The sequence below is a fragment of the Pygocentrus nattereri genome, chromosome 19, assembly GCF_015220715.1.
Source record: "Pygocentrus nattereri isolate fPygNat1 chromosome 19, fPygNat1.pri, whole genome shotgun sequence".
NCBI classification, from domain to species: domain Eukaryota; kingdom Metazoa; phylum Chordata; class Actinopteri; order Characiformes; family Serrasalmidae; genus Pygocentrus; species Pygocentrus nattereri.
The window spans coordinates 5,467,489-5,486,801 of record NC_051229.1 but is presented as its reverse complement, the minus strand read 5'-3'; the positions used below and the strand labels follow the sequence as shown (position 1 = coordinate 5,486,801).

At 41.6% G+C, this 19,313-nt stretch overlaps 1 protein-coding gene across 3 annotated transcripts in view; it reads left to right on the top strand.

Annotated features, from left to right (window-relative positions):
* slc44a5a (solute carrier family 44 member 5a) overlaps nucleotides 1-19,313 on the top strand; it is a 167,682-nt gene that overhangs the window by 126,101 nt on the left and 22,268 nt on the right. For all 3 annotated transcript variants that reach the window (XM_017712250.2, XM_037531081.1, XM_017712249.2), the window contains exons 4-9: nucleotides 1,731-1,815; nucleotides 4,774-4,858; nucleotides 6,872-7,000; nucleotides 11,140-11,200; nucleotides 16,416-16,539; nucleotides 17,126-17,209. In XM_017712250.2, coding sequence (XP_017567739.1) covers nucleotides 1,731-1,815; nucleotides 4,774-4,858; nucleotides 6,872-7,000; nucleotides 11,140-11,200; nucleotides 16,416-16,539; nucleotides 17,126-17,209 — 568 coding nt within the window. The remainder of the gene's footprint in view (nucleotides 1-1,730; nucleotides 1,816-4,773; nucleotides 4,859-6,871; nucleotides 7,001-11,139; nucleotides 11,201-16,415; nucleotides 16,540-17,125; nucleotides 17,210-19,313) is intronic.

The window sequence follows — 19,313 nt, the reverse complement described above, 5'->3', positions numbered from 1 at the left end:
ATGCAGGGTGTTCTGAGGCAAAATAGTCCCAAAAATAGGTTTTCCACTATTTCACCATCATCACTACATATAAAACTCAGGAGACGTGTAGGTTCACTGGTGGTTTGTGTTATACACATCATGACTCCTGGTTCCTATCACCACCACTTTGAGGAAATAGTTATCTCTAGAATGAATCATCTCACACCAAACCACTCTGTATGACAAGAACTGACATATGCAGATGATTCAGAGCTTCAGTTGATTTCCGCTTTAAATTGTAGGCAGTTGTGTGTGATATAAAAACTCTGAATGTTGTTTTTATTGTTAAGAGGTGGATGTATGTGAACACAGCAAAGCACAGCTTTTTGCTTATTCTATTTAATTTTATTCAGGGTGTGACTAAGTGGCGTAGAGGGTAAATCTCCTGGCGGTAGCTGTGCTCCGCCGAGACGTATCAGAATCATTTACTAACACAAAAGTGGTCTGGGAGAAAACGTCCCGTCCATACAAATCACAAGAATGCAGCCAGACTGTTTACCAGCGTGGAGATCCGTGGTGCAGAATTGATGGACAACAAGCGCTGTCACTTGCTTGTATGTAGTAACTTCATTAATAAAGGGAGTGGGGGTGTAGAAAGGAAATCAATAGATCCTCCACTCAGCGGGATGGGTGTAATTATCCTACGATAAAAAAGAAATCTCATTGATTACCCCTGTGTGCTCCTGCTGCAGTCTTACACCTCTGAAAACAGATCTCCCTCCTGGTGTACCGCCGTCTTTTCATCCTTCATTTGGTTGTTCGTATGGAGCGCTCCCTTTTTCCTCTCATGCATTGGGGGAGTATAGCTTTGGAAGGATATAAGCTAACTGAGTAGCGTATGGATGGATATTGTTGAAGAGCTAAACTACACTCTATGGCCAAAAGTAAGTGGACGCCTGACCATGACACCTGCATACGCTGGTTAGATATCCCGTTCCAAAACTACGGCATTAATATGGAGTTGGTCCCCCTTTGTGGCTCTAACAGTTTCCACACTTCAGGGAAGCTTCCTACAAGGTCTTGGAGTGTGTTTGTGGGAATTTGTGCATACTTTTATTGATGCACAGAAGTCTTACCTGCTTACAGGAAAGACAAAAAATGCAAAACATGAGAAATATAGTGGTGTTAAAATCGATTGCAGTCGTACATTTGAAAACAAATCAAGAGGGTAGTAAATGTCAAAGTTTAATTTGTCTAATTTATTATATTGGACATTGTTTAACCACCAAAACAGCAAAATTAATTACTTTAATAGCTTTTCTGTAAGAGCAACAGCAATACTCTGCCTGTATGTGTAAGATGCATGATTTGGCTCTTGTTCAACTAATATTTCAGCCAAAGTTTGTCTATATATATATATATGTGTGTGTGTGTGTGTGTGTGTGTGTGTGTGTGTGTGTGTGTGTGTGTGTGTGTGTTGTCTTGAGTTTCTGTTCATATTACAGTTAAAAGTCCGCTGAACTGCCACATTTACAGAAATATTTATTAATGCCAACTAATGTAAAAGTGGTTAAAAAGAGGCATCAGTAAGTCTAAAAAGATTCTACTGATTCATTATTTATACCATTCACTTGTACTCTACTGTAATATCAGTCAAATTTTTTCTCATGGTTTACGTTTTTTCATAAAGGTATCTTCACTGCTTCTCCGGTTTTACTGAGCTGTTACATTTATGCCGCGCTGTGTGTGTCTGTTTCGACTGTCTGCAGCCTGGATTCACGGAGACCCGAGAAAAGTGATATATCCCACTGACAGCTCAGGCCAGTTCTGTGGACAGAAAGGCACAGCCAACGCGTGAGTATCTGAAACTCCTTTAGCCAATCACGTACACGGAGGGAAGGGCCAGTTATTGTTGTGAATGATGTGACACTGTATACTTTTCTAAACGTGTGACGGGTATAATCAGCACTTAAAGACTAACTGGCCATGACTTAATAATCTCTTTCCCGTGCCTCACTAAGTAGTGGCAACGCTTGTTCCCACGAGTTTATACAGTGTGGCCACTCATTATTTTTATTTATACCAAGTATCACCAGCAGGGCTCCGTAGATGAGACATAACATGACAAAAACCATATTAAACTCTACTTGTAGGCCGGACTGCCCCTTAAAGAATAACCCAGTCCTATATAATAACAATCCAGTTCCTACATAATAAACCTTAGGGATGTAATAATCCTGCCAATTAAAGGGGTTAATCTAGCTGGTGCTGGCCACACCTATACCACCAAAATAATACAAGAAGTTCTGAACATCTGAAGGACCCCCCACACTATAAACCCTTTTTTTGTACTGAGCCATTCTTTGTGGAGCTGGAGGTGATTGGCAGCACGTAACCTTAGGGAGGATGAAAAGTTGCTCATTAGCGGAGCTGGGGAACGCTGATAAGAGTGTTTGTTATGCACGGCCATGGAGGGAGAGCTGTTTACTCTGTGGCGGATTGGAGACTGCTGGATCCATGCGTTTCATAATTGGGGGATGTGTTACCCTCGGAGGCTTAAAGGATTACGCTTAGGGGGGTCACGTAGTGACACATGCATTTAATTCAGTCCTCTGTCTATAGAATGGTAAAAGCTCAAGTTTTAGTATAACGAAGATGCAACAGGATTGTGTGTTACTTCGGTAATTCGTTGAAAAAGGAGTCGTTCTCATTAATCAGATGATCTCTGTTTTTTGGAAATCTGTCAAATGTGTTATGGAAATGATAATTATTGTGCCCAAGCAACGTGACTGTATTATTTTCAAAGATAAATATTCTTAAACTCTGTTGGTTTCAGTAGCACTTATTTTCTGCTTGACTTTACCGACCCCTACTGGCAAACCGCATACAGTGCACTTAAAAAGAAATTGCACTGACATTTAATACATTTCTGTGTAATTTAATGGTGAAGATGTAAACAGAGTCGTTTGCAGTGGTTTGGTTTGAAATGCTCTGTTTTAGAGAAACTTACTGAGTCAGAATTGTTCAAAGTGGAGGTGATAGGAACCAGACCTCTAAAAGTTCCCTCACCCTAAAAGGTTATGAATACACTGCCTGATGCCTGAGATATTGTTTTGTGATAGTTTTAATATTTTAATCTAAAGCATAATTCGCTGTTGACCTCTCCAAAATGGTCACTTTACAGGAGAAGGAAAAAATATACTTTACTTTTAATGTAAGTCACTGGAACCGGACGTCTTTCCAAGTCCTTTTGCACAGTTTCTTTGGGTCCGTTCATCATGAAATTTACAAATATTATAAAGCATAACAAGCATTTTCAAATTATGTCAAAAACTGAAAAACAACAAAAATGGAGATACAAGGTTTTGTCTCGACAACAGCAAATAAAAAAAATACATGCATGGTGGAGGCGTACGTTTGAGGACGTTGTGAGGCAAAATTTTTAAAGGATTTACCACTATCACACCTTTATGAATATTGCATATAAAAACTCAGAAGACACGTGTAGGTTCACTGGTTTTGGATAGTAAATATAATGTCCATATTTGTGTTGTTGTCATGGTGACCCCTGGTTCCCATCACCACCACTGTAAAGAAATCTGAGTCTCTACAATCAACCATTTCACACCAAACCACTTTGAATTAACCTGTTTACATCTTAGCCACTGAAATATATGGGGATTTTGAAAAATCACTGGAATTCCCCATTAAAATGAGCCTCAGTGAAGAGATGCTATAATTGTATTACTTAACGCAGGGCGTCAAACTCGTCCACTACAAGGGCCAAACTAAAAAATCTCAACAAATCTGTTTTTTAAAACTGCCTATTCGCTTGAACTGGACACAGGTATCCTTTTCATTCATTTATTTTTTTGGGTGCTGTCCCATAGATTGTTGTTGGGCAGGGGGTGGGAGCATACAGTACGTTGCAGTGCATGCTGGGAACTGTCATGCAGCTTGGTGAAATGGGCTAATATTAGCAGCAAATAAAAATAATGTAGGCCGAATAGGCCTAACTTGGCCCATGGATCTTGTGTTTGACACATTGGATTTAAAGTATGCCTGAATTTAGTGTTATCTATCAATTTTAGAGCCACAGTTGTTTTTAGCCAAAGTTGTTTTTTATATACATAGAATTTTTAGCTGTACAGGTTCAGGGGAAAATGCTAAAGTGGTAGTTTGGTCACAAATCAAACACGGTCTTCTCTAACCTCAGATATAGTTGATCAGCCAAGACGAAAATGGACAAACGGACAAAATACTGGCTTCAGGATTGCTGCTACTACTGCTTTTAGCTTTTTATCTACACACTTTTGTCCATGTTTGTCGATAGCAGCGTGTCATACTGTGTCACATAAGTAAGTATACAGTGATGCGCATTAGCCTCGTAGCTCCAGTGCAAAACTTAAGAGGCAAACTTTAGACACTCGGCTGATCAATGACGTTTGACGTAAGCAGGGAAACTGTTCTTATTTTTGGTTGAACCATCACTTTAATTTTAAAATGGCCCCTCAGGCCTGCAGTTTAGTCTGTGTTGGTCCAGTTCCACTCCTGGATAACCACAGCACTGCTGTCTCCAGTATGATTCCTTTTCTAAACCTGCTTATTCAGCTAATGAGAGGCTTATTTAGCTTATAAGCTGACTCAGTCATATTACAGTGGCCAAACCACTGGGGTCTGTATAGTGTTATGCATAGTGTTATGTCCTCCAGGACCTGAACTGAAGGACCCTGTTTTGGATCATTTTAGGCCTTGACATTTCCTTAAGAGTACCATGCATATCTGCTGATTCGGGGTGTTTTGTTTTCACAGAAAGAAAACCATACTCTTCTACTTTAACATACTGAAATGTGCCAGCCCTGCAGTTTTAATAAATCTCCAGTGTCCTACTACTCAGGTAATGCACACTTTTTGTTATGTAAACTCCGCCCACTGTCTGCTTTATCGGAAATGCCTACAAAGTCAGAGACCACCCTTTCATTTATTTCACTTCCAGTCAAAACAGCCATTACATACAAATTATTCATTTTTCATTTAAAAAATGGTTAAAAGAGAGAAAATGTGGCTCCTAACAACCACCTGGGAGACCTGGTAGACACCAAAACCGCCCCCATCAGATTAACAGCACTTAAAGCTTTCATCTCTGAGAGAGAGGAGAAGATCAAGCTGCTTCAGATCTGAAAACATCCACAGGTGTTGCTGTCCATCCTTCCACTGTGAGAAGACCACTCAGCGCTGTGGGTCTGAAAGGACGTGTAGCTGATCAAGAAGAACCTCACTGAGAAAAGGAGACGGACACACCAAACAAAGAAGCTGGACAATGGACTGACCACCCCAGAGCCCAGACCTCAACACCACTGAATGGGTTTGATCAAATCTAACCAGCTTCTGAGACTGAACTTTGGAGATACGACCTCTGTGCCACTTTTACATTCTGCCTTTTCTGAATACTGAAAATGAATAACTTGTACTCAGTGGTCATTTTGACTGAAAATTAAATAAATGAAGGTGGTCTCCTTACAGATTTTTGCGCCACCCCGTACCTCATTGCTCCACTACTTCGGTGTACATTTGCATACTGTAGTCCATCTGTCCAGCAGCTCCCTCTATTCTGATTTTTGAATCATTCAAGTGTTCACACTTTTTTGCTATAATCAGTGCCCAGTTGGGGTCATGCCAAAATATTTAGTAAAAATAAAATGAAAACACAGCTGGCCTGTTGATTTGTTAAGATTTTTAAATTTGGCCCTAGTGTTTGAGTTTGACCCTAGCTCACCTAGTTCTAGCTCTTCATCAGTGGCCAGTTTTTGACCGCAGGGCTGCTGCTCTCCAGATATTATAAGCCACTCAAAAATATCTAGACAAGAGTGGCTCTCTGGTCAGAAACTGACCATTAGATCAGGGGGGCCAAACTCAACCACTAAAAGGGCCACATTAACAAATCTTGACAAATCAGTGGGACAGCTGGGTTTTAGTTTTACTTTTATTAAACATTTTGTCATGACCACAACTGGCCATCGTCTGTGTTTACATGCAAAGATCTTTGCCAATCCGATTGAATTCATTCCGATTATAGATCAAGACTGAGGTGTTTACTCACTCACTACTCACTACAGGTAATCTGATCCAAAATTACACGCATGCGTAGAGAACCACTTAGAGTAGACGTTACCATGACAACGAGCGTCACGTGAGTCCATTCACAGTGAGATGAGCAGCAGTGAGCAGTGCTTGAGTGTTTAATTGTTTAAAAATGACGTCGGACTCAGGAAAACGCCCTTCACGTGTCCTTAGTAAAGAAGGCCGAGAGGAAGACGTCGTGTTCTGAGACAATATTATGCTCAGTTTAAGCTGCTTGAGGTAAAGTGTTGTTCCTGCACATGTAATGTAAGTGTACACATAAAGCCCCATATTAAGAGTAAGTTAACTGAGTTTTAGGTCTACCTAGTTTACGTCGGCCACATCAGCTGTAGTTCGTGTAGTATTTACCCTGTGAATCTCTATATGTGTTCAAACCAAAATTTGTGTAAGCCTCAAGCTTAAAATATAACATTAGCCCAACACAAATTTATTGGAAACCTACATTAAAACGACTGAAATGTTGATTACCCTAAAGTTACCCTAACTGCTGGCGTGAAACTGTGGCTCTGCGGCTTTGCAGACAGATCCTTCTCAGTTTATGAGTTCTCTGCTTTCGCTCACTTAGCGTAACCATGGGTACGTACCATGGGCCTGGCTTGGCCCGCGGGCCTTGTATTTGACACATGGGAGCTAGATCACACAAACTGTGCATCAGCAGATGAGCTACAGTCTCTTAGTATACACCTCAAAGGTGGAGCTTCAACAGTGGGGTTTCTAATAAAGTTTCCAGTCACCTTAAAACTTCAGCAGTTCCTTCCTCCTGCTGCAGATGTGTGTTTCGAACTGTCCGGACCGCTTCGCCACCTACACGGACATGCAGCTACAGTACAGGTTCAACAAAAGCCACTGGGAGTACTACAAACAGTTCTGCAAACCAGGCTTCAACAACCCCAAGAAGGTAATCACTGTTTTGACAATTTGGTGATTTGACAATATTATTGTTGCAATTTCCACAGACTGACCAGCAATGTTATTTGGATGATTTTGATAATTATGCATGTTTAACATAGAATCAAACTGAATGAACCCTCCAATCAGGAAAAATCACTGCCTCTCAGGGGCATTTAGCTGCTGGTGGCTCTTACATAACATCCATTTTAGTTTAACTTTTATATATCAGTGGACTTTGACAAGCTGTATTGGTCAGTGGCACTGGTGGTGCAGTTATGTCAAGATAAAGAGGTAAATAACTCAAAATCTTGAGAAAACAGTGGAATCCCAGGTGGTTGCTAAGGTGTTGCTAGGCTATTGCTATGGTATGCCAGGTGGTTGCTCAGCCATTACTGCGTTATTCCAGATGGTTGCCAAGGTGTTGCTACACCATTGTTGCCTTATCACAGGTGGTTGCTAAGGTGTTGCCTGGCCATTGCTGCATTATCCCAGGTGGTTGCTAAGGTGTTGCTGCTTGGCCATTGCTGTGGAATCCCAAGGGCTTGCTAAGGTGTTGCTTGGCCATTGCTGCGTTATCCCAATTGGTTGCTAAGGTGTTGCTAGGATATTGCTGTGTTATCCCAGGTGATTGTTAAGGTGTTGCTCGGCCAATGTTGCGTTATCCCAGGTGGTTGCTAAAATGTTACTTGGCAATTGCTATGACATGGCAGGTGGTTGCTATGGTGTTGCTTGGCCATTGCTGCATTATTCCAGGTGATTGCTAAGAGTTTACTATGGAATCCTAAAGGATTTTTGATTATTTTTATTACTTTGACATTAAATTATTTATTAAATATTGGTGTATTTTATAGTTTTTTTCTGTTCTATAAAAAGCAATGTCATTGTTTTTTACAGGAAACTATTTGCCACAGCTGCATGACCAAATAAAAAAATCAGACCTGTAGACTTCATATTTTCCTTTCCATTTATAATTTTTGATGTATTTATATCTTTAAATATGATGAAAAAATGCCACCTACAGGGACACTGAAAAAGTACCTATCAGGAAAATGAACATCACCCGACCTTAAATCGACCTTAAATGATCTGTTTAATCCTGAGAGCAAGCAGGCTTTTATCAGTGCGCTTCTCATTCAGTAATTATCAGTCCTCTTCTCTCGTTTGTCAAATAAAGGACACTGCAGCCGTGCAACTTTACAAGAACATTCAATCTCCTTTAGCCGACTCTGGCCTCTGAAAGTTCAAGGAATTTTTTGTCCTTCTTAAAGAAAGAACAGTAGGCCGAATTTCCTTCAGGCTTTCAGTCGGGAAGCCTGCGTGTGTTTTGAGGAGTCTGTCACCGAGTCTTCTTTTTTCTGCACCTCAGAGACGCAAACCAGAAGAATGAGCCATGGCAGCGTAGTAGAAATAAGGATCCCGCTGTCAGCATCTGCGCTTTTGACGTGTTAGAGCTGCTTTTTTTGGCTGCTGAACCGCCTCTGGGTGTTTTTAGCTTTTAGCTTCGGTTCTCAGCGCCCCTCTCTCAGGGATATTCCCACCGTTAGGCCACTTACAGAGAAATATGCTCAAACCTGGCGGGTGTATGTGACTGACTGGTTTTTTAAGATGTTATGATGCCTTTTTCTGGTGTGAGGACGATAGAGACGTATTGAATCCTGACAGCTGAAGACTGCGTGAAGGACTGAAGACTGTGTGCGGTTTCAGCAATGCAGTAACAGTTAAAGGAGAATTCCACCAATTTAAACAAATAAAATTGCCTAGTTCAGTGGTTGAGGTGAAAACAGTCATTCAGAGAGGTTTGATGTGAGGTTGTAGAGAAACGTAGCGATTTCTTTACAGTGGTGGTGACAGGAACCATGGACCCTCACAGAGCAGGTACAATTTGGGTGGTGGGTCATTCTCAGCACTGCAGTAACACTGACATGGTGGAGGTGTATGATTGTGTTGCGCTGGTACGAGTGGATCAGACACAGCAGTGCAGCTGGAGTTTTTAAACACCTCTGTGAACTGCTGGACTGAGAATAGCCCACCAACCAAAAATCCTGTGACCGCAGATGAAGGACTAGAGGATGACCAACACAAACTGTGCAGCAGCAGATGAGCTGTCGTCTCTGACTTTACATCTACAAGGTGGACTGACAAGGGAGTGTCTAATAGAGTGGACAGTGAGTGGACACAGTGTTTAAAAACTCCAGCAGCACTGCTGTGTCTGATCCACTCGTACCAGCGCAACACAATCATACACCTCCACCATGTCAGTGTTACTGCAGTGCTGAGAATGACCCACCACCCAAATTGTACCTGCTCTGTGAGGGTCCATGGGGGTCCTGACCACTGAAGAACAGGGTAACAAAGTATCAGAGAAACAGATGGACTACAGTCTGTAACTGTAGAACTACAAAGTGCAGCTATACAGTAAGTGGAGCTGATAAGATGGACAGTGAGTGTAGAAACAAGGAGGTGGTCAGAACGTTACGCCTGATCGGTTTATTTGGCCCACCAGTCAGTATGCTGCAGTTCTTCCTTTCACCTGATGGTGGTAGTAGTACTGTATAATTACAGTGTACTGTGCCACACTGTGGTAATGAAGTTAGCTAAAGTTTAAGAGCCTAACTTCTCTGGCTAGACCAGCAGCTTAATTTACGGAATGGCACTCAGTCCAGACTGCGGTCATAAATCACAGAATGAGCACTGAGAGCTGGCGTCTTTGGTGAGATGGAAATTTAAATACTTTTTCCATCAGTAGCCACAGCAAATGTGTCTGCCTCATATGTCAAAAGACTGTCATAAATTCAATAGACATGCCACAAAGCATGAACATTACAATAAATATTCAGGAGAGAAACTAAAGCAGCTGCCGCTACACGACTCTCACAGCACCAACTTCTTAGCAGAGCAAAGTCAGTAGTTCAGTAAATATTAACCCTTTAAGGTCAAACAAATCCTGGGATACTTGTGTTGTTCAGTCTGCTTTTCTTGTTTAATAAAGTGGTTTATGAAGGTGGCTGCTGCATTTATTTGATATGTAAAGAACTGTTTTTTTTTTTCAGTTTGTCTCACACATTATATTTTTGAACAAGTAAGCACCTGAATAAGAATGTATTTAATACATAAGACGTGTTTTATTACTTTTTTTTTGCGGGGGGGGGGGGGGTCCCCTAATTTTGTCTCCAATTTAGCTGTCTTTAATTTCACCCACAAGTTAGGACTTCCCCAGCCACACGACACCACCAGCGCTAGGAAGGCGAAGGCTACCCCCGGCTTCCTCCGAGACCTGTGAAGCACCACCGCATCTTTTCGAGCTGCTGCTAACACAACATCATTGGAGAGCGGAAGGAAGGAAAGATCTGTTACGTCAGCTAACAGACGCCTTTGCTGACTAGAATTGTGCTGGGTGCTGGGGGGCCATTCAACCCACCCAGAGAGCGAGGCCACGGACGTCTGTAACATCGCCAGGGCTCGAACTCGCGATCTCCTGATGACAGAGCCAACACTTAGACGGTTGCTCTGCTCAGGAGCCTGTTTTATTGTTACTGTTAAACAGTTTGATTATCTGTTATGGGCACTAACCACGCCAAATTTCTCTGAGTGAGCAAACCTACACTAAAAAAAGCCTCTTGCATCTTTTATATAGTGATAGGGAAACATAGTGGCACACAGAGTTGCTCCCAGTCTTGATTTATTTGTGAATAGTATTTCCACTCTTGGGACTTTGGAGTTGTGCCTAATATTTTAAGCAAGTCCTACAACCTTTGTGACGTGGTTTCACAATCCAAATTTTTTACCATGGGTATATTCATACAAAACCACAGTGTGTGTGTATATATATATATATATATATATATATATATATATACACACATATATAGCCCTGCAATGGACTGGTGACCTGTCCAGGGTGTATCCTGCCTTCTGCCCAATGACAGCTGGGATAGGGACCCTGAGGGACAAGCGGCTTAGAAAATGTGTGTATGTGTGTGTGTGTGTGTGTGTGTGTGTGTGTGTGTGTGTGTGTGTGTGTACATATATATATACACACACACACACACATATATAGTCCTGACAAAGGTCAAGATTGGGATCGGACTGAGGAGTTTATTACTGACTGCCTCTCTCCCTCTCTCCTCTTCTGTCTCTCTCTCTCAGCCTGTAGCGCAGGTCCTGCGAGACGAGGACTGTCCATCAATGATAGTGCCCAGCAGACCATGTAAGTGCAGTTTCTAAAATAACACTGCTCAGTGTGTGTGTGTGTGTGTGTGTTTGTTTGTGTGTGTGTGTGTGTGGCCATACCCCATCTCTAAATATTCATCAGTCCACTGCACTCTGATGGACTGTGGTTCTGAATCAGACTGTGGTTTTGAGTTATTACTCCTGAGCTTAAAGAGCACTTTAGCTCTGCTGGATGATGTGTATATTCTTACTGCCTGTCAAACACAAACTAAAGCTTCCCGAGACGGAATGCCCCAACACATTCACTTCTGGCTCAGGCTGCATGACATGTCAAGAATGTAGCATCACAATACTTATCCCTGATACACCACATACTTCATAACTAGGTTTGACAGTCATTAATTGTGATTAACTGCATTATTGTGTAGAGGTAGGTCAGAATGTATTTATTGTTGTGAGTAATTCAGTAAAAGTGTCGTCAGAATCTGAACATGAAAATCACACGATTTCCACAAAGAGTGAACGCAGTTTCCAATTTTCATAACTGATGTCCAGTGAGAGCAACAGTGGCTGCATGTTCCAACTAATGGGTGTATATATCATATATATCATACCATCAGTGTTGCATTTTGCTTTTAAATGATACTTTCAGTTACTTTCAAGTTGAATTGTTAAACATATTTATGGCATTGCCGTAGGTGGAAATAAGTTTTTTCCAAGAGATCCACTGGTGGCACTTCTTACCATTTAAAAGCTACGTCTACAGTTGCAGTGTCATAGCAACAGTTAAGAAAATGTGTTAATAACATTTAAAAAACTGTACTGTAAATAATCTACTGCACTGACGAGATCATTATATATAGTTTTATCTGAGGTTTGTGAACAAGTTAGAGCAACATTTTGAAAAAAAGTATACAGAGTTTACCATGATGACTGAAAACTTTCATTTCTAAAGGTAAAAGTTAAAAAATTACTTTTGTTTTGTAGTGAGAAAAAAACGGAAATGCAGTAAAGGCTTCAGAAGGAACAGGAGGGAAAAACAGCTACTTTTTATTAGTTTATACAGTTACTATAGCAGGTTTTTGTTGTTTACAGGCTGCCTTTTTGTTCACATGTTCTTTTTAGAGCACAGAGTTGGAAGGTTCTAGACTGGTTTAAGTCTTACCTGTCTTGTAGGACATTCTAAGTGAATGCTGGCAGTTGTTTTTCATCTTTTGCCACCATTGGCTGTGGAGTCCCCCAAGGTTCAACATTAGGGCTTGTCATCTTTTCAATTTACATGGGGCCACATTATCTCTGTTTTATCCCCTCTTCACTGGCTCCCTGTCTATTACAGGATCCAATTTGAAGATCTTTTATTTGTTTTTATGCTCTTGACGGGCTAGCTCCTTCTTATGTGCATAGCATTCTGGTCTAATTATGTCCTTTTTATGATCATGCAGACACCCATGATAGAAACGAGTTTTGCTTTCGGCAACTGTGAGATAAGTCTTTATGTTCCTGCAGGTGTTTTCACCTTGCAGCTCTCCCATGGGCCTAATTTTTGTCCCGTATTATGATTTATCATGATAATGAAACTATATGATCACATTGCCTGGCTGTAGGTCAAGATTTTTATTAGGGCCCATGCGAATTACGCAGATCCTTGAGTAAGAAATAGTCTGTCTCTATCAGTTAGCTTAAGTTAAACACAGCAGAGCTCTGTGTCTGATGCAATCGAGGCTCATCTCTCAGCTTCCACTGCACTCTCTTCATAACTGCTGCAGCTCCCTGCCTCGCATCAGAAACATTTATCTCCCTCTAATAAGATCACAGTGTGCATGATTTGCTACCCGTGTACCACTGTAATGAGTACATGAATTTCTAATCTAATGATTACAGCTGCTGGTGAAAGATCGTCTGCTAGCTTTCATGGAGCGTTTCTAACGCAGGAAATACACTATATATGTACTTGCCAGATTATTAGAAACACCTATTTTGTACCTACACTCACTGATCATCACTGTACCAACACCTGACATACTCCAATTAGGCGTAACATGATGACCACCTCCTTGTTTCTACGCTCACTGTCCATCTTATCAGCTCCACTTACTGTATAGCTGGTCTCTGTAGTTCTACAGTTACAGACTGTAGTCCATCTGTTTCTCTGATACTCTGTTACCCTGTTCTTCAGTGGTCAGGACCCCCATGGACCCTCACAGAGCAGGTACTATTTGGGTGATGGGTCATTGTCAGCACTGCAGTAACACTGATGTGGTGGTGGTGTGTTAGTGTGTGTTGCGCTGGTCTGAGTGGATCAGACACAGCAGTGCTGCTGGAGTTTCTAAACACCTCAGTGTCACTGCTGGACTGAGAACAGTCAACCAACCAAAAATATCCAGTCAACAGTGTCCTGTGACCACTGATGAAGGACTAGAGGATGACCAACACAAACTGTGCAGCAGCAGATGAGCTGTCGTCTCTGACTTTACATCTACAAGGTGGACCAACAAAGTTGGAGTGTCTAATAGAGTGGACAGTGAGTGGACACAATGTTTAAAAACTCCAGCAGTACTGCTGTGTCTGATCCGCTCGCACCAGCACAGCACACACTAGTGTTACTGCAGTGCTGAGAATGATCCACCACCCAAATAGTACCTGCTCTGTGAGGGTCCATGGGGGTCCTGACCACTGAAGAACAGGGTAACAGAGTATCAGAGAAACAGATGGACTACAGTCTGTAACTGTAGAACTACAGAGAGCAGCTATACAGTAAGTGGAGCTGATGAAGTGGACAATGAGTGCAGAAACAAGGAGGTGGTCAGAATGTTACGTATATAGTCGATGCACTTTACATTACAGACTACAGCCCATCTACTGTGAACAGTTTATTAGCACCCTCTCTACCTCATCCCTCACTGGAAAGAGACTGGACCAAAGACCAGATGTTATAATAATATATTTTTTTTATAAAGCATTTTTCTTGCCGGTGACAGCTCAAAGTGCTTTACAGACAAGTGATAAAGCTTAACAGTGATACAGGAAAGTTTTAATTTAGATTCATATAAGAAAATGACCCAGATCAAATTTAAAGATGTAGAGTTTTAATTGAATGGTAAATTAAAGTGATACATTTTCGATGCTTCTTAAAAGTGAGCGCTGAGCTTGACTGTCTAAATAAAAGGAGCAGAGCTCCACAGTTCTGAAGCTGAATAACTGATCGAGTCTCTCCATGTTTTCTGTATTTTACAGAAGGGTTTTGTAGAAGGTCAGTGTCTGCAGGTCTTAGATCATGTGCGGGGACATAAACAGACAGACACTCTGTGATGTAAGTGGTGCTTTTAGGTCATTTAGAGCCTTAAAAAACTAGGAGCAGAACTTTAAAATCCATCCTGACTGATACAGGCAGCCAGTGCAGCTCTTTTAAAATTATATGAGTAATGGTCTATTTTTAGCACAGCAGTGACGCTGACATGGTAATGAGTGTGGTGTATCATGGGTAGCAGGGTTGCTGGGGATTTTACACTGTGTACTCTCCCTGGCCACTTTATTAGAAACTCCTATGAGTGTGTTGCCCATCTGTTGATGCAAAATTATTAGCTCTCCTCTAACCCAGGGGGCATCAAATGATATCCATGAAGGGCCAGCATGCTTTCAGGTTGACACTCCAATGAGGCAGGAGCACATGTCATATATATGACCTGCTGTGGTCCTTCAGCAGTGGTCAGTTTCTGATCACAGAGTTGCATTTGGCTGGATATTTCTGGCTTGAATCCCATGAATTGTACCTTTGTTTTAGTCTCTCTTTGCTCCAAGTGGGAGCCACATCTCCGGCCAGTTTTTCTCGGGCCAGAATATTCTGATGAGACCATGAAATGGAATAGAATTGAAGTCTTTTGGTGAAAACATTAAAGTGTTAAATTGAACTGGCACTGGAGTGGACTGGACTGGAATGAAAAGGAATATAAAGCAGTGGAATAGATTAAATTCCATTCCATACCATCTAAAAACTTCTTGTTACCAAAATACCTAAACATATAGACCATGGATTGAGCTGGATTGGACTGGACTGCACCGGAATGGAATACAGTGGAATGGAATGGAATTGATTCCAGTTCCAATTCTATTCCATTTAATAGGTTCTTGCTGTTACCAAAAGACTTAAATATATAGACCATGGACTAGACTAGACCGGACTGGACTGGACTGGAATGCAGTATGGTGCAATAGTATGTAATTAAATGGATTCTAATGGATTCCATTCTGTTCTATTCCATTTAATAGAAGTTTGTTCTTAGATGTGTTGACCTTGAAGTGGACCAGAATGGAATATAATGGAATGGACAGGTGATCCCAAACTTTTGAATGGTAGTCTGAAGTATGAATGGTTTGTTACTGAAGGGATACTGATTGAATGGGTGGAGCCAAACAAGGTGAAATCTCAGGATGTTTTAATGTGTGGGCGTGGCTGATGGTTCCCCATTATTAGACCATGTAATGCAGGGCTTCTTTTGTGAGGAATGTTTTAGGGCCACTGTCAATAAAAATAACAACAGTACTTCAGGACTTCAAGAATAAAGTCATAATATTTGGAGGATAAAGTGGTCTAACTGTAGGGGGGCTGCCATGGGGTCTCGGTTGCTGTACTGGTGCCGGAGCTCCACTCACTCCCGTCTCTCTGTGGATCATTTTGATCTTCATTCTCACCGTCTGTGAAACTTCATGCCCTCTTTGAATGGGGGGAGATGTTGCCCCCGGTAGCCGTGTAGAACACCCTGCCTGAGATTCTCCTTCAACAACACAGACAGACGGTTTCCTCCGAGTCCGTCCAGCTCTTTATTCTAGATAAACAGTTTCCTGCTCAGCCGGTTCTTACACTAATGCCAGGCTGGTGCTGATGTGCAGGAGAGACGGGGAGGCTGAGTGTCTCCTTATGGGTGAATCGTTATGAAAGTGCAGCTCCGCCAACTCAACGCCCCTCGTTTAACACCAGGAGGAGCTGCTTTTCCTTTTCAAAGCCTTTGGCCACAATATTGCGACCTTTCCTGGCATTAATGCCAGTTTAATGTTGTAATTCTACGACTTTTTTTTCTCAAACTATTATGACTTTTTCTTTTTTTGGCCCTAAAACGGCATCGTAAAAAGCAGACAGCCAGCAGTTAGCTTGAAACAAATGATGTCATGCTAATTAGTGACTGCTAGTTACTTTTATAGCCAAGTTTCTGGAAAATATATTCTTTGAACATCTACTGTCTTTATTTTATCCTCAGTTCTGCAGCGCTGCTTTCCAGACTTCATCACCAGAAATGGGACGTTAACGGTGGCCAATAAAACTGCCTTCAAAGACGCACTGGACACGGCACGGAGTGTGACTGAACTCAGAGACGCAGCCAAGTGAGTCACAGCAGTCCTCCACTGACTGCTCTTACAGTTCACATAGACTGGACAAGCAGGCCAATGCCATAGCAGAGGTGCTTGGGTTCCCCCAATTTTATTTATGTGTACATATATATATGCAGTTTTTTTAAAGACTACATTTGCAACTACTATCATTCTCTTTAGTAGCTTTTTCCTCTCACCGTACTCTAGGCTGTGATTAGCGAGGTTACTGGAGAGCAGCTTTCCTCTCATTTGAATGCCGTCTGCTTCATACTGTCAGTCTGGCAGCACCCAGAACTGATCGAATCCACCAGAGTTTCAGATCATCAGAGCGCACTCAACTAATGAAAATGCATGAAACTGCTGGATAGAGCAAAGAACAGTAATTAATATGAATTTAATCTGCTGTAAGCAGCAACAAATGTTTGTTGAAGTTCACTAAAACTAAATGCATCATTTTTTATTCTGAGTAATTGCAATAATGGCATCTGATAGTTGCTTAATTAAGCATAGTTTGTGTAGTAGGTTGTTTTCGTGGCAGTTAATTAACCTTTGGTTGTTGTTTTCTCTGTCTCTCTCTCTCTCTGTCTCTCTCTCTCAGTGGTATAACAGGTATACTAGATGCCAAACAGTTGGGTATGAAAGTCGTAGAGGACTACGCCAACTCTTGGTACTGGGTTGTGATGTAAGAAAGCGTTATTCCATCTTTCTTACTCAATAATATCTGCATACACACACTCAGAAAGAAAGGTATGACCCTGGCCCAGGGGTGGTCCCGTCAAGGGTGCATCTCAGTACCTTTAGTCAGGGAACGTAACTGAACCATAATCCACTGAAATGATCTGTTCTATGCTGTACTGACTCCACACGCCCCGCCTCGCCTCCAGGCTTTTACTCTACTGCTCTGTTTTAAATCATTCGGTTATGAAAAGGAACAAATACCAACTTTTCACCTGGAGGAACTGATTTAAGGTTCACAATCAGACCTTAAACCCACTGCTGGACCTTTGAGGGAACATTTACACTGTTTGTACCTTGATGAGTGAATTATGTACCTGAACAGATCCTTTATTTCTAACCGTGTGTTGCCAAAAAATGACATCTTGGCAAATGAAAAAACACCTGACGGCAGCTCAAAGTGCTTTACAGAAAGGTGATAAAGCTTAACAGTAATAGAAGAAATTATGAGTGTTGATTTAAAGTCATACAGGAAAATGACACAGATCAGACACACATATCTAATCTGTCTAATATTTCTCAGTTCAGGATTATTGTAACAATATTGTAAGATTATTTTACTGATTTCATTTTATCTTGTTCAAGTCTGTTATTCCACTTAATAATTTAGCAAAAATATTGTATTAAAAATCGTCCTTTTCTAGGGGAGACTGGAGAAGGTTCCAACACTTTCTGCATTTCTCTCAGTTACTCTTCTCTCAGTTATCAGTCAGAGACTATTCGGACTAGATCAACTACATTTTTATATATATATCAAACGTACCTCTGTCTGCTACTTATGCCTATCATTCCAAGATGGTTACATATAATATACACTATATTGCCAAAAGTATTCACTCATCTGGCTTCACACGCATATGAACTTGAGTGACATCCCATTCTTAATCTATAGGGTTTAATATGATGTCGGCCCACCCTTTGCAGCTATAACAGCTTCAACTCTTCTGGGAAGGCTTTCCACAAGGGTTAGGAGTGTGTTTATGGGGATTTTTGACCGTTCTTCCAGAAGCACACTTGTGAGGTCAGACACTGATGCTGGACGAGAAGGCCTGGCTCGCAGTCTCCACTCTAATTCATCCCAAAGGTGTTCTATCGGGTTGAGGTCAGGACTCTGAGCAGGCCAGTCAAGTTGTTCCACACCAAACTGGCTCATCCACGTCTTTATGGACCTGCTTTGTGCACTGGTGCGCAGTCATGTTGGAACAAGATTTCCAGACAGAGAAGCGTGATTGGTCACTCCAGAGGACACGTCTCCACTGCTCTAGAGTCCAGTGGCGGCGCTTTACTCCACTGCATTCCACGCTTTGCATTGCGCTTGGTGATGTAAGGCTTGGATGCAGCTGACTGGCCATGGAAACCATTGCCATTGGTTCCATTCCATGAAGCCATTCCATTCCATGAAGCTCACCTTGCACAGGTGGCGTCCGATCACAGTACCACGCTGGAATTCACTGAGCTTCTGAGAGCGACCCATTCTTTCACTAATGAACCAAGGGGCTTGGTTTAATACACCTGTGGCCATGGAAGTGATTGGAACACCTGAAGTTAATGATTTGGATGGGTGGATGAAGACTTTTGGCAAAATAGTGTATCATTCACAATTAGGGACAGTTGTAACCCAAATCATGTAGAGTTGCAAATACATTAAATTTCACTAATTAACTTTTGCTTTTTGTCTTAATAAGCATAGTATTATTCCGAAAGCATGCATTGTTTTACAGTATTGCAGAATTATGTATTTGTACAGTAATATTATATTATTATTTATTTATTTATTCAGTAATATTCATCGCTGCCCTGACTCTTCTGCCCTCATCCCTAAATGTATTTGAGGCTCATTCAAAAATATTGAGGGGAACCCCTCGGTTACTATCCATCTTCATCACTACTGGTGTAGCCTTCTGATAACAACAGAATACAGTTTACACTTCTAGATGATTTATTTAATGTATGACCAGCAGCCCTGCTGTGTCTGATCCACTCAGACCAGCGCAGCACACACTAACACACCACCACCATGGGGGTCCATGGGGGTCCTGACTTCTGCAGAA